General features: G+C 29.2%; 1 protein-coding gene across 1 annotated transcript; it reads left to right on the top strand.

The window, feature by feature from the left end:
- Positions 1-1,487: 1,487 nt before the first annotated feature.
- LOC109803903 (Riboflavin synthase-like superfamily protein) lies at positions 1,488-13,216 on the top strand. Its single transcript, XM_083060005.1, has 14 exons — positions 1,488-2,359; positions 2,791-2,950; positions 4,388-4,436; positions 5,675-5,788; positions 7,632-8,054; positions 8,785-9,168; positions 9,256-9,351; positions 9,958-10,073; positions 10,167-10,340; positions 10,587-10,746; positions 10,825-11,028; positions 11,136-11,264; positions 11,394-11,472; positions 12,920-13,216. Exons 1-14 carry the CDS (start codon positions 1,768-1,770, stop codon positions 13,027-13,029), a joined length of 2,790 nt encoding a protein of 929 aa, XP_082916131.1. The 5' UTR covers positions 1,488-1,767; the 3' UTR covers positions 13,030-13,216.
- Positions 13,217-13,974: the final 758 nt, after the last annotated feature.

The raw sequence follows: 13,974 nt of genomic DNA, 5'->3' as shown, positions 1-13,974 counted from the left end.
ATATGTGCAAAAAATATATATAATTAACAAAGATAGAATTAAAAAAATTAACTAAGAGTTAAAAATGATATAAATTTCTTTTCCATTAAGAATAAAATAAGAAATTAGCCTGTGCTTAAATTATATATGCAATGTTTTCTTTTATTTATTCATAAATCTCAAAGTTGAGACTTTTCTTAAAGGATTCAGATCTAACAGCATGTTGGTAAAACTACTCTAATAAAATGTACAAATTAAAATAAATTAATCAGTGACAAATATATTTATATATATACAATAAATAATAAAAGGCTACTTTGATAATAAATCCCAAAATATACTTACTACGCAATCGTCAATCTTGATAAGTATATATGTACAGCCTGTTTCTATATAAGAAACCACATATTCTAATTCTAAATATGATCATTTTTTAATCTCCAAATTAAATTGTAATCTGACAATACAATTATTTGGTAGAGATGATTACAACTTGTATTAGCAATTAATTAAATTATTCGAATAGTAAATTCACTAAAAATATAATTCACAAAGTTTAATTATAAAACACAATTATATATTCCACATTAGTGTTGATGACATGCTTATTCTCATTTAGAAATTTATCTAATGATTATTTTAAGGAAGGAAAGTCAATTGAAGCATCATGAAATTGATATATCCAAACATTAATATAATCGAAGAATTTGGATGTTACAACCGATTTATGTCAACAAGTGATAAAAATATAGACATGTAAATATTTAAAACGAAATCATCTTTAACAACTTGAAAGAAAAGTTTATAGTTCAACCCCTATAACTGGAGGGGTCAATAATGTTTGCAAAAGATGAATATTTTAATCTGACACATGATGCATATCCCCTTCTCCATGACCATTGCTTACGTTAATTTGGCTTTGGTTAATCCAATTCTAGGTCGCCTTCACTTACCTTACACCTTGACTTGTTCCCTATCCATCATTCACGAACTCGCCTCCATTATGGCAACCAAAATTTAACTACCCTATTTTACTAGTCTAAATTACTTCTATTAAGCATTTCCTTTCCTTTCTATTCATGCCTCAATGAACCCTTGAAAATAAAATATGAAATCTCAACAATGAATGAAAAAAATTATCACCTCATATGTTTGCAATTGTGTAACAAATGTGAATGTGATTCTTGTCTTTTTCTTATTTATTTATATCAATAATCAAGAAAAGATAAAACATTGCCGCAACAAAGGTTGGAGGTAGTACAAAAATGCTTTAAAGAAACCATTGACAAAGACGTACGTACTGCATTGTGTGTCTGCGATAATTAAAATTTTAAGCTAAGGTATATATATTGAGAATGAGATTATATAGAGCAAATAAATAGAATACAAAGGGTACAAAGATACGTCTCGTATTATTAGACGTACATGTGGATGAAAGAATTATAATATATATAAAGAATGTTTGGTCTAGAGTAAAAAAGAATGCATATATAGAGAAATTGAAGATCCCATTTCCCAACTACTCTCGTAGGTGCGGCAAGATCACATTGGCGTTGAAATCGTGTGTGCAAATTCGTTGAGAGGTGTTTGTCTTGTTTTCTAACCATTGCGTTTCTTTCTTTTTAATACAAACCTCCACGCCCAAACGTGTGAACCAAAAACCCTCTCTCTTCATACTCAAACTCTCAAACCTTTCTCTCTCTCTCTCTCTGATTCTAGAGAGAGAAGAGAAATCATAAACCGCATTGCGAAAAAAAAAACAAAAAAGAAAAAGAAAAAGAAAATTCGATGAGAACGGCGTCGTTCGGGAGGTGCAGCGCCGGAGAGCTCGAAGTGCCGGAAAGCTGCGGCACTTCGTCGCCGGCGGCCGGAGGACACGCCTACGGCGCCATGCTGCCGGTGTTCCTGAACGACCTGCGGAGCAACCACCACAAGGAGCTCGTGGAGATCACGCTGGAGCTGGAAAACGACGCCGTGGTGCTCTGCAACGTGGCGCCGGCGCCGTCTTTGGCTCCGAACGCGTCGCCGTCGTCGAGCGGTGAGGGAGGCGGCGGAGCGGTGGTGGCGAGGAGCCTCTCGATCACGTCGAGGATTCGGAGGAAGTTCCCGTGGCTGCGGTCGGTGTCGTCGGCGTCGTCGGCGGAGAGTGCCGCTGCCGCCGTGGCCGTGGAAGATCCGGTGGCGACGGCGCGAAACGCGCGGAAAATGAGAGCGAAGCTGGAGCGCACGAGGTCGAGCGCGCAGCGAGCGCTGAAAGGCTTGAGGTTCATCAGCAAGTCCGGCGAAGCCAGCGAGGAGTTGTGGCGAAAGGTGGAAGAGAGGTTCACCTTGTTGGCCAAGGATGGCTTACTCGCTCGTGAAGACTTTGGTCAATGCATAGGTAATAAGGAAATATATAATTCAAACAAAATAAAATAACATTACAATAACTCATTTAACTTGCATAACTAGTGTTCAACCCAGTTAATTATAGAGTTTGTTTATACAAAATTTATAAGTGATTTTGAGATTATTTTTAATAAAAAAATTTCAATTCTACTTACAAGTTTTTATTCGAAAATACTAGTGGTTAGATGAAGAGGGATCGAGCATAATTAGAAACATGAGAATCTAGGTTTTTATTTGGTATAGATGCAGATACAAATTTAAATATATTTTTGAAATTATTAATTAAAATTAAATAATAATTTTCAATAAAAAAGTTCTTAGAAAACAGTTTTAACTTGTACACAGATATACTGTGGAGTAACATGATTATGTGCATATATTTTGCTAAAATAATTGTGAATTTGGTGAATTGAATGATGAAAGGGATGGAGGATTCGAAGGAATTTGCGGTGTGTATATTCGACGCATTGGCACGAAGGAAGGAAAGGAAAGTGAGTAGCATAAACAGAGAAGAGTTGCATGAGTTCTGGTTGCAAATTTCGGACCAGAGTTTTGATGCTCGCCTTCAGATTTTCTTTGACATGTGAGTTTTTCATCACCTTCTACCACCGCTGTGTGTTTTCGTTACAATCATTAAGAAACACTGTCTTTTTTCCCATCACCGCCCGAGAAAATTCGTGGCTTATTAAATGTTTGGATAATGTATTTTTATACGTCATGTTTTTTTAGTTTCTTTAGAAAGAAAAAAAAAAAAAGTTTTGACTGTGCTCGGTGACTGTTAGCGTTATAAAATCACTAGTTAGAGGTTTTGTTTTTTTGGTACATCACTTGTTACAGTTATAAAGCAATAAAACATACGGATTAAATTGGAAATGAATAGTATGAACAAGGATTTATAATACTATTAGTTTAATTAATATTATATCTCAAAATAATTTTATATCAATCTTATAGTATTTATTACGTCAACAAATGAAAGGAGTGAATATTAAAAATATATAAAATAAATTAAATGAAAATAATTTTAATATAGAAAATTAATATAATCTGCACCGTAAAAATAAGAACAGAAATATATTTTTAGCGTAATTTTTTCATGACAAAATTGGATATAGGTTTTTGTCTAAATTATAAGATATTTGCTCCAATTTTTAATTTGTACAAGAGTTTACGTATATAACTTGTGCAATATTTTTTTTTAAAAAAATTTCCCTTATTTTTCTTTTGCTATATTAGTTAAGAGGAAAACAAAAAGTCCACGGGATGATCGCATGAGTTTTGTCATTTTTCTTTTAAGATTGCGTTGCTTAAACACACAGAACACATAGAATCTTATGAAAAATAATAAAATGAAGTTTAAGAAAGCCATTTAGCTTAAAATGAAGTTTAAGAAAGCCAATTTAGCTTGAAAAGGATTGTCCTATATATAGTTGCCAAAAAGGAGATCGCCGTAATTCGTAAAGAAATCAATTAAATTCAAGTAAATCAGTTTATTAATGTAATTTCAAGTACCATTATATCTATAAGTTTATTTAAACACAATTTGATAGCTCAAACTCAAATAGTAGAGTTAGGGGACATGTTGTAAAAAATAAAAGCAGGGTTCAATTGTTATGATCCTAAATATCCCACCTCAATATATCCAACTCCAATCGTTTGACATACAAACAACTCAGAATCTTATCTATATGTACTACTTTATATCAACCTATCTCTCATTTCAATCAATCTTTACTTTTGAATTTGATAAAAAAAGAAAAAGTAAACTATTTAAAGTCAATTTGATATTGACTTATAATTTAAGAATGAGATATTAATTTTCATATAAAACTTATATGATAATTTTCACTTAAGACAGTGACAAACAGCCCCTTGAATTAGGATGAATTATTCGTAAATTTTATTGCAACATCAATACGATTATTCTTTCACCTATAAACAGCTGCTTGCCGGGAGAACAAGCACTGAAATTTTTGATAATGTTTTTTAAATGTTAAATTAAAAATTGTATTTATTTCAGGGCAGACAGTAACGAAGATGGAAGAATTACTAGGGAGGAAGTACAAGAGGTAAGATTTAAGATACCGAAAAATATACATATAAATATACCTAACTCTTTACTGAAGTTTCACCGTACAGTACCATTTGTAAAACTATAATATAATGTAATATTCTATAAATACAATTCTTAAATGAATGATATTGAAAAACTGAATGAAAGATTAAAAAAAAAAAAAAAAGGAAACAGGACATGAAAATAATAGTTTTTGCAATTTTCTTACCACCACCATTATTATTATTATTATTATTATTATTATTATTATTATTATTGATAAAAAAATAAATAAATAAATCATCTTATATTTGTGAGTTGTGACCTTAATTAAGAAGCTAAAGTTTTGAACTAGTACGCTTTAAGCAAAAGATTTAAGAGATTAACAAACAGTACGGATAATGTTAACTAAGGAACGACAAGTTAATCTTCAAGCGGATTTAAACACTATTTGATGTGATGGCTCTATAGCTAAATTTTACCATATTTAGAAATTGAGATAAATATGTTTTTAATTTTTTAAATTAAAAGTAATTTTTTTAATTTTTAAATTTAAATTAATCTTTTTATTTTATATTTTTGTTTTTTAATTTTTATACTTAAATTTTATTAAAAAAATATGTTAAATATTATGATATAAAATCTATTTATCAAATATTTATAAATGAAAACATCACATTAAATTTAATTAATAATATATGATTATCTAAATTTATTATTTTAAAATATGTTATTGTTGTTTGAAAGACTATTTTTTTTTTATAAAAATTATATGATTAAAACTAATAATTTTAATTTTAAAAATTAAAAATAAATTTACTCTTTTAAGAGTTAAAAAGATATTTAACCATCATAGATTTTATTACATCTAGTAGCTTGATGTATGTGTTAACAAAACCCAACAGGTGATCATATTAAAATGACTTCATAAATTAATCATATAACTATCCACCGCTTTATTTTTTATTTATTATTATATATAATTGGTAAACGAAGGTTCCAAACAAATATTAATTTAATGGAAACCGTAGAAGTTTACATAATTACATTGTAGCTTACATTCATTCCGACAAATTAAATTGAATTAAAAATACATTATTATATTTATACTCATGAATCGATTGTAGAACAGAAATAAAGCGAGAGAGATATTGAATAGTAAGAGCGTTGGCAAATTTATTTTATTACTTTTCTTGTCGCTGACGTGAACATCACGTTCTGATCATACTCTCTGTTTTCAATTTTATTCAACAGCTCATAATGCTCAGTGCTTCCGCGAACAAGCTAGCTAAGCTAAAGGAACAAGCTGAAGGATACGCCGCGCTAATAATGGAAGAATTAGATCCAGAAAACCTGGGGTATATCGAGGTAAGAGTGTGACACAGAGAGAAGGGAAACGAGAATAATTTGAAACTTCAAACTATTAATTACATAAGAAAAAAAATATTCCATTCGTATCATCCAATTTTTTTATTTTATTATTTGTTTTTGCAAACACTTAAGTTGAGTGACATCACTTATTTAATTTTTTTTAGTAGTATCAATTATATCGTTACATAGTCTCTGTCTCTCTTTTATATATATACAGTTAATCATTTATATACTATTAGTGTAGGATTTTTTTACATTAATAACTAATTAAATATTTTAATATCTTTTTATTGTATAATGATACCAATCATATCATTATACATTTCTTCAATCTTTTTATATCTTTCAAGATCTTTACACGTTTTGTGAACACTGGAGTGATGTTAATTTATTTATATCTCTTCTTGTTGTGAGACACTATCAATCATATCATCACATATTTTTTCTTCTTTTTATATCTTTCAAGATGTATACATGTTTTGCAAACACTCGATTGATGCCACTTATATAATTTCTTTATCTCTCTCCTTGTAATGTAACATTATCAAATAATCATCACATGTTTCTTCTTTTCTTTTATATATTTTAAGGTGATTACACATTTTCCAAAAATCTTATCTCTTCTTATATATGTAACATTATTAATCATATTATCGCATTTTTTTATGTGTTTTTTAAGGTGCATGTTTTGCGAAAACTTGACACTATTTATTTTAATTTTTTTTATCTCTCTTCTTCTTGTTGCGTAACATTATTAATCATATTATTGCATATTTCTTCTTTCTTTTATATATTTCAAGGTGTTTACACATTTTGCGAATACAGAAATGATGCACTTGTTTTTTTTTTGTTTTTTTGTTTTTATATATTTTATTTTATCTTTCTTATTATTATGTAACATATTATCAATCATATTATAACACATTTCTTCTTTCTTTTTATATCTTTCAAAGTGTTTGCATGTTTTAGTGAATTCGTAAGTGACACCATTTATTTTAATTGATTTATCTCTTTTCATGTAGTGTAACATTATTGATCACATCATCACACATTTTTTCTTTCGTTTTATATCTTTCAGGTTGTCTGCATGTTTTGCATATACCCAAGTGATACCATCTTATTTCAATTTCTTTTTTTATCAATCTTTTTATTGTGTAACATTATTAATAATATTATCACAAATTTATTCTTTCTTTTTAAACCTTTCAAGGCATATGCTCATTTTGCTAAGTAAGGTGTCTTATTTTAATTCTTTATCTCTTTTTCTTGTAGTGTAACATTATCAATCATATAATTACAATTTTCTTTCTTTCTTTTTATATTTTTCAAGGTGCTTAAACGCTTTCCAAACATTCAAATGATACTATTTATTTTAATTTCTTTATCTCCTTTCTTATTGAGAAGCATTATCAATCAATTTATCAAAAGAAAAAATTCTCAATCACATCATCACATACTGCTTTCTTTTTATATCATTCAAGTATTTTGTATTTTTTGTGAACACCCGAATGGTGCCACTTATTTTAATTTCTTTATCTATCTTCTTGTTGTGTTACATTATTAATCATATCATCATATTCTTTTTGTCTTTCTTTTTATATCTTTCAAGGTGAATGTCTGAGCATTTTATAAATAGTCAATTGTTGAAACTTATTATAATATCTTTATCTTTCTTCATGCTGTGTGACATTATCAAACGTATCATCAAATTTTTTTTATACTTTTCAATGTGTCTACATTGAAAGGTACTATCACAGAATTTATTTCCTTTTGAATAGTATATTTTTGTTTACAATTTTTGTTACACTTTCTTGATCGCTTAAATTTGTCTTTTATTCAGTTGTGGCAACTAGAAATGTTGTTACTAGAAAAGGATAGGTACATGAACTACAGCAGACAACTCAGCAGTGCAAGTGTAAATTGGAGTCAAAATATGACGGACTTGAGGCCCAAAAATGAAATCCAAAGATTTTACAGGGCACTCCAATGTCTTGCATTGGAGTATTGGAGAAGGGGTTGGGTTTTGATATTATGGCTGGTTATCACTACTTGCCTTTTTGCCTGGAAATTCTACCAATATAAAAATAAATCAACTTTTCAAGTTATGAGCTATTGCATACCAGTAGCTAAAGGTGCTGCAGAGACACTGAAGCTCAACATGGCTCTCATCCTCTTACCAGTTTGTCGAAATACGTTGACATGGCTTCGTTCTACCAGAGCTAGAAAGTTTGTCCCTTTTGATGACAATATTAATTTCCACAAGGTATGTAAAATAGAGATGATGTCAACTTAGGATATTTTAAATGCAAAAAAAGTTCTGTATAATTTTCAAATAGTAAATCTCTTAAAACAGAGGTTTTAATTAATACAACTTAGGGTGCTTTAAATTATTCATTATCATTCTAGCTAATAACTACTACACCCATTTCAAAATAACTATAATTTAATATTTTTACACATTAATAACAACAACAAATATATCACTTATTTAATACAATTTTATTTCTTAATAAAAGTATTACTTTTAGTTGTAGTGGTTAAAGAAATTGTGAGCGGCTAAATTAGGAAAGAGAAAATTAATATTTCTTTGAAAACTGAGAACATGAGTCTTTTTGAAAAAAATTTCAAATGTTAAAATTGTAGTTATTTAGGACAGAGAGAGTACTTTGCTTAAAATTAAAAAGAAAAATCCAAATATAGTAATTGTAAAAAAAATATTTTTAAGAAGTAAATAGAAATTATTTTAAAAAAAATTGATTTTTTTTTTAAATAGCTTAGTCAAACATAAAAAATAAAAATTAATTATTTAATTAGAAAATATTTTTAAATTAAAAAATTAACAAACATGCCCTAATTTATTTATTTTGCTAATTATGAAGGCTCTACTTATAGTATTGAGACATGATATTACTTGCTCTCCAAAAATGGCAATATTTTAAATTAAGCTGGTATAAATTCCTCACAATTTGATTGTGTCCTTGTCCATTTTATAGATGATTGCATTTGCCATACTTGTTGGAGTTGTTGTTCATGCTGGCAATCATCTGGCATGTGATTTCCCTCTTCTCGTAAACTCATCTCCAGAGAAGTTTTCGATTATATCTTCAGATTTTAATGACAAAAAACCCACATATAAATCACTTTACATTAGTGTGGAAGGCATGACTGGAATCTCAATGGTTATTTTGATGATAATCTCTTTCACTTTAGCAACTCACCACTTCCGGAGAAATGCAGTGAAGCTTCCGTCACCCTTTAACAGATTGACAGGCTTTAATTCATTCTGGTACTCACACCATCTTTTTGGTTTGGTCTATGTTCTACTCCTCATCCATGGGTCATTTTTGCATTTAACCCACCGTTGGTACCATAAAACAGTAAGAATTTCGACTGCTCTACAACATGGGATAAGTGAGTGTTGTTTAAAGAACATACATCAACTTACCGTTTCCTTTTAATTTCAGACATGGATGTATATCTCTGTTCCACTGTTGCTTTACGTTGCAGAGCGTACTCTACGCACTCGTAGATCAACACATTATACTGTGAAAATTATGAAGGTAATGAAAACAAGTCCATGTTTATTTTTCAAGCTTAAATACATCCTCAAATATGGAGTAAAAAATTTTAAATTTGGAAGACCGAAAACAAATTTACTTCATATTTAAGCATATTTCTATTTCTAGTAGTGGGTGAATACACCAAGAAAAAAAACCACTTATGAGTAGGGAGTAATTTATGACTAGCCTTTTCTTTCTTTGATGAAAATTTGCATATGGTCTTTTCCTTGGTCATTATCTCTTTGATTTTTTTATGAACAAAATTGATTATTCTGACTTTTGAGTGTATTTGATTCCATGTTTGAATTGAAGGAAATGAGTCCCCTTTAGATAATCCACGTGTATTTTGGAATAAAAGAATTTATGGAGAAATATTTTAAGGAAAAATATGTCATGTCTTTTTGTATTTTGGCATGAAGAAAACTAGGATGAAGAAAAAATAAAACCTATCTAGACTTAAGAATATGGATTTGGACATAATTTAATCTTAGAAAAACTAACTTTTAACATGAAGATTATCCATCACTTATGCAATATATTTTGATTATATCTCTAATTGATATGAGATTTCTAATACATGTCAATTTCCTAACTTTGATCTAGCAGGTTTCAAGGTTGCCCGGAAATGTCTTCAGCTTAATCATGTCCAAGCCTAATGGATTTAAGTACAAAAGTGGACAATATATATTTTTACAATGTCCAAAAATTTCTCCCTTTGAATGGTGAGTGTTGTTCTAATTCTCAGGTCTACTAAAAAGTTATAGACATGAGAAAATTCAAATTCAAATTAAATATTTTCATGAAATATATTTTAGGCACCCATTTTCCATTACCTCGGCCCCAGGAGATGAGTACCTAAGTGTTCACATTCGCATAGTGGGAGACTGGACCCAAGAACTTAAGCTTCTTCTCACAAAAGAAGATGAGAGATTACCTTCACTTAATTGTCGTGCAACATTTGGTGAACTAATGGAACTGGATCAAACAAGGTAAGTAAGGTCAATTGTTTTTTCATAAATGCAATGGTAAAAAAATGTTAGATTGCTTAAGTTTTTGTCCTTTGTATTTTAATAACAATAGTTTTGATCATTATATTTTTTAAAATGTGGTGGGTTTGATCCTACAGTTTGTAAAATACTAGACTAAGATTAGTTTTGACCAAATATTAAGAGACTCAACATTTTACCCCAATTTCGTGAATGAAAATTATTAGACAAAATAGAATTTTGTTTCAGACAACCGAGACTTCTAGTTGATGGTCCTTATGGAGCTCCAGCACAAGACTACCAAAATTTTGATGTAATGCTCCTCATAGGATTAGGAATTGGAGCAACTCCTTTCATTAGCATTATCAGAGATCTCCTCAATAACACAAGAACAACGGATGAACTAGTGGTACTAACAAAACTCTAGCTCACTTTTCAGAAAGTTGATTCCACTTTTATCTTCAATTTTCAATTTTCTTATATTCAGGTGCAGGAATCAAACACAGAAACAAGTCAAACAACTAGATCAGACGAAAGCTCTAATAGTTTTACATCTTCAAATTTAACACCAGGAGGAAATAAGATATTAAGAAGGACTACAAATGCTTATTTCTACTGGGTCACTAGGGAACCTGGATCTTTTGAATGGTTCAAAGGAGTAATGGACGAAGTTGCTGAAATGGACCACAAAGTAATATATGATGTTCATAAATAAGTTTCAATCCTACTTATAAATAGTTCTCTACTATACTAGCTGTCCCTGTTTTTTGTTATAAATTGTTTTTTACTCTAAATCAGGGTCAAATTGAGCTTCACAACTATCTTACAAGTGTCTATGAAGAGGGGGATGCGAGATCAACCTTAATCACCATGATCCAAGCTTTGAACCATGCCAAAACTGGTGTTGATATCCTATCAGGCACTCGAGTAAGATCTTCAATACTTGAAATTGTTAACATAATGAGCAAGTTTTTTTTTTTTTTTTTTTTTTTTGCTTAAGTTGATAATGATTACTCACCAAAATATGACACTTTTTTAAATTGTTTTCAACTATAGGTAAGGACACACTTTGCTAGGCCTAATTGGAGAGAGGTTTTCACCAAGATTGCCTCTAAACATCCATTTTCTACAATAGGTAAATTTCTTGCTACAAGATGCAGAACACTTCCTCATAAAGGATATTTAATTTTCCTTTTCATCCGGTAATATTGGGACAACAAATGATTTTTATTCATTTGCCTATGATATGCTTCACATAAGGGTCAAGCCATAAGTCTTCTCCATTGATATCATTGGGTTCACAACACTACAAATATGGTGGTTACAATGAAAACGATTGATAAAAATGAAAATACAATGCAGTAGTAATTGACTGAAATTATGAATGATATCATGATATAGAATTGTGTAATGGTCAAAACAATCAAACTTATAAGGAATTATGAATCTATTTGTTCAATTGATCATGATGAAGAAATTGATATCTAATTAAACAATTTTTCAATTATTTTATGAAGACTAAATTTTATTGGTATAATTTTTTTTAAGAAAATAACACATATATAAAGATAGAGAAAAATAAAGAAAGAAGTAGGGGTATACCAACATTATGATATACTAAAGTATATATTAATATTTTTATATGAACAAAACTGAGTTGATTAGATGCATCGTATTAATAATACAAATTTATAATGTTTAGACTATAAATTCATTTCATGAAATTAAATTTATGTTAACAAAGATATTTCCAACACTTAAATCAAAGTAATCCTTCCTTTCAATTTTTTTTAGGGATTCTAATTGTTTTTTTTTTCTAAAAGAAAATGTTGTTTTAAAATTCCAATAACAAATTAGACTTTTTTCTCTCAATTATATCCCTATTTAATAATATTTCTCTCCACTAACTGCTCATTTAGTTTTACTAGAGGGTAAGCTACACAACCAATGAGCACACAAGTATTAATGTTACTAATAGATATTAAATAAGGACTTTTTAGTCCAACATTTTTAGTCCATGTTCATTAACCTTAAGCCATTAAAGAAATGAGGGAAAAGTAGTTAAAATGTACTTGTAATAGAAATTAACCCTCCTTTTGTATCCAAAAATAATCAATGTTATTTACGATTTACTACTTAAATAAGTTTGGTTGGTTAACTACTATAATGGAATAAACAGCCTTATAACCTTAATGACACAATTTTTTCCTTTTACTTTTAATATTTTGGAATGTATGTTCATTTTTTTTTTTGAAACATTTTAAATGGTTTCTAAACATGTCCTTAGTCATTGACTTTATAACCACTGTTGGAATACGATTAAATAGTTGGATAGTTAATTATCCCTAAAAGATTTAAAGTATCAACAATTGAGAAATTGTGATTTAGAACAAACAAATGTCAATTATGAACCAACCTTATTTGTAAACAAAGAATATTGATAGGTACGGATGAACAATTGGTTTGTTTAAGAGAAGGAAACAAGTAGTTTATTATATGTTCACTTATAAAGTGTGATCCATTTTTTTTTACTTCTCAATATTAGTAAATATTAACAAGAAAATGATGTATAAAAAATCCAGGTGTGTTCTATTGCGGGATGCCAATGTTGGCGAAGGAGCTAAAGAAGCTATCACTTGAGCTAAGTCACAAGACAACTACACGCTTTGAATTTCACAAGGAGTACTTTTGATTTAGAAAATGAAATCTAAATAACTTTTGTTTATTCTTTTGTATTTAACAATTAGATGATTCAAAAAGGAAATTAAGAAATGCTTAGGCCATGGTAGAAGGGAGAAACATGTAATTATAGTACTTATGCAAATACAGTACAGTAAAAAGAATCCAATAACAGAGGAAAGTATACATTGATTTCAGTATCAGCCAGAGACCATTTATGCAAGTTTTAGACAACATAAAAGTTCATTTAAGGACTAATCGTACGTAGTGCCAACACACACCGTCTCATCTTCCAATCATACTCACGGAAAATTTTAATAGTGATTCTCTCAATATGACAATTAATACAACACATCTTTGTATTGTATGACAACTTGAAATATCAACATAGAATTCCTCCTTTTATAAACCTTTATAAATCTTTTATTTTCAACATAACTTATAAATCTTAATCATTTTAAATATGTACTATATTAAATCTCTAAAATGAATTAAATAATTTTCCAGTCAATTTGCTACAACATTCACCCCTAGTAATGTTTTTAAAAACTATATCAAACTAGTGGGTTGAACCCTATATAGTCTTGTCCTTTCTTTTTTGCTTTCTCTTTTACTTTTGCCAAATTTTATAGATGAATAAAGAACAAATAGAAAAAGAACAAAATAAATGGGTAAAAAATTGAGTAATTTAAATTGTAAAAAATGCAAATCGTCTGTACCATATTTTCCTTCTATCCATACTGAAGTGGTAAACTAGATGAACAAAGACTACAAATTCTATAGTTTTTAACAATTTTTAAGATTCTAACATTTGAAGTGTGCTGAACAACACTGCACAATATTTTGTAGGATGGTCAACTAAATATGCTAACTTTATTCATAATATCACATTGTGTTATTAGAAGTTGAATATAAGTGTTTTTTTTTAAAATGTAAACATGCACATAAATCCTTCATA

The sequence above is a fragment of the Cajanus cajan genome, chromosome 1, assembly GCF_000230855.2.
Source record: "Cajanus cajan strain Asha chromosome 1, NIPB_CcT2T_4, whole genome shotgun sequence".
Lineage (NCBI taxonomy): Eukaryota > Viridiplantae > Streptophyta > Magnoliopsida > Fabales > Fabaceae > Cajanus > Cajanus cajan.
Note: the sequence above shows the minus strand (reverse complement) of the source record. Positions and strands in the feature narration are given on the sequence as shown.

Excerpts from the sequence above, each read along its gene's own strand:
- LOC109803903 (XM_083060005.1), top strand. The coding sequence starts at position 1,768 with ATGAGAACGGCGTCGTTCGGGAGGTGCAGCGCCGGAGAGCTCGAAGTG. Across the intron at positions 2,360-2,790 it reads AGACTTTGGTCAATGCATAG|GGATGGAGGATTCGAAGGAA; the intron begins GTAATAAGGAAA and ends GAATGATGAAAG. Across the intron at positions 8,055-8,784 it reads ACAATATTAATTTCCACAAG|ATGATTGCATTTGCCATACT; the intron begins GTATGTAAAATA and ends TCCATTTTATAG.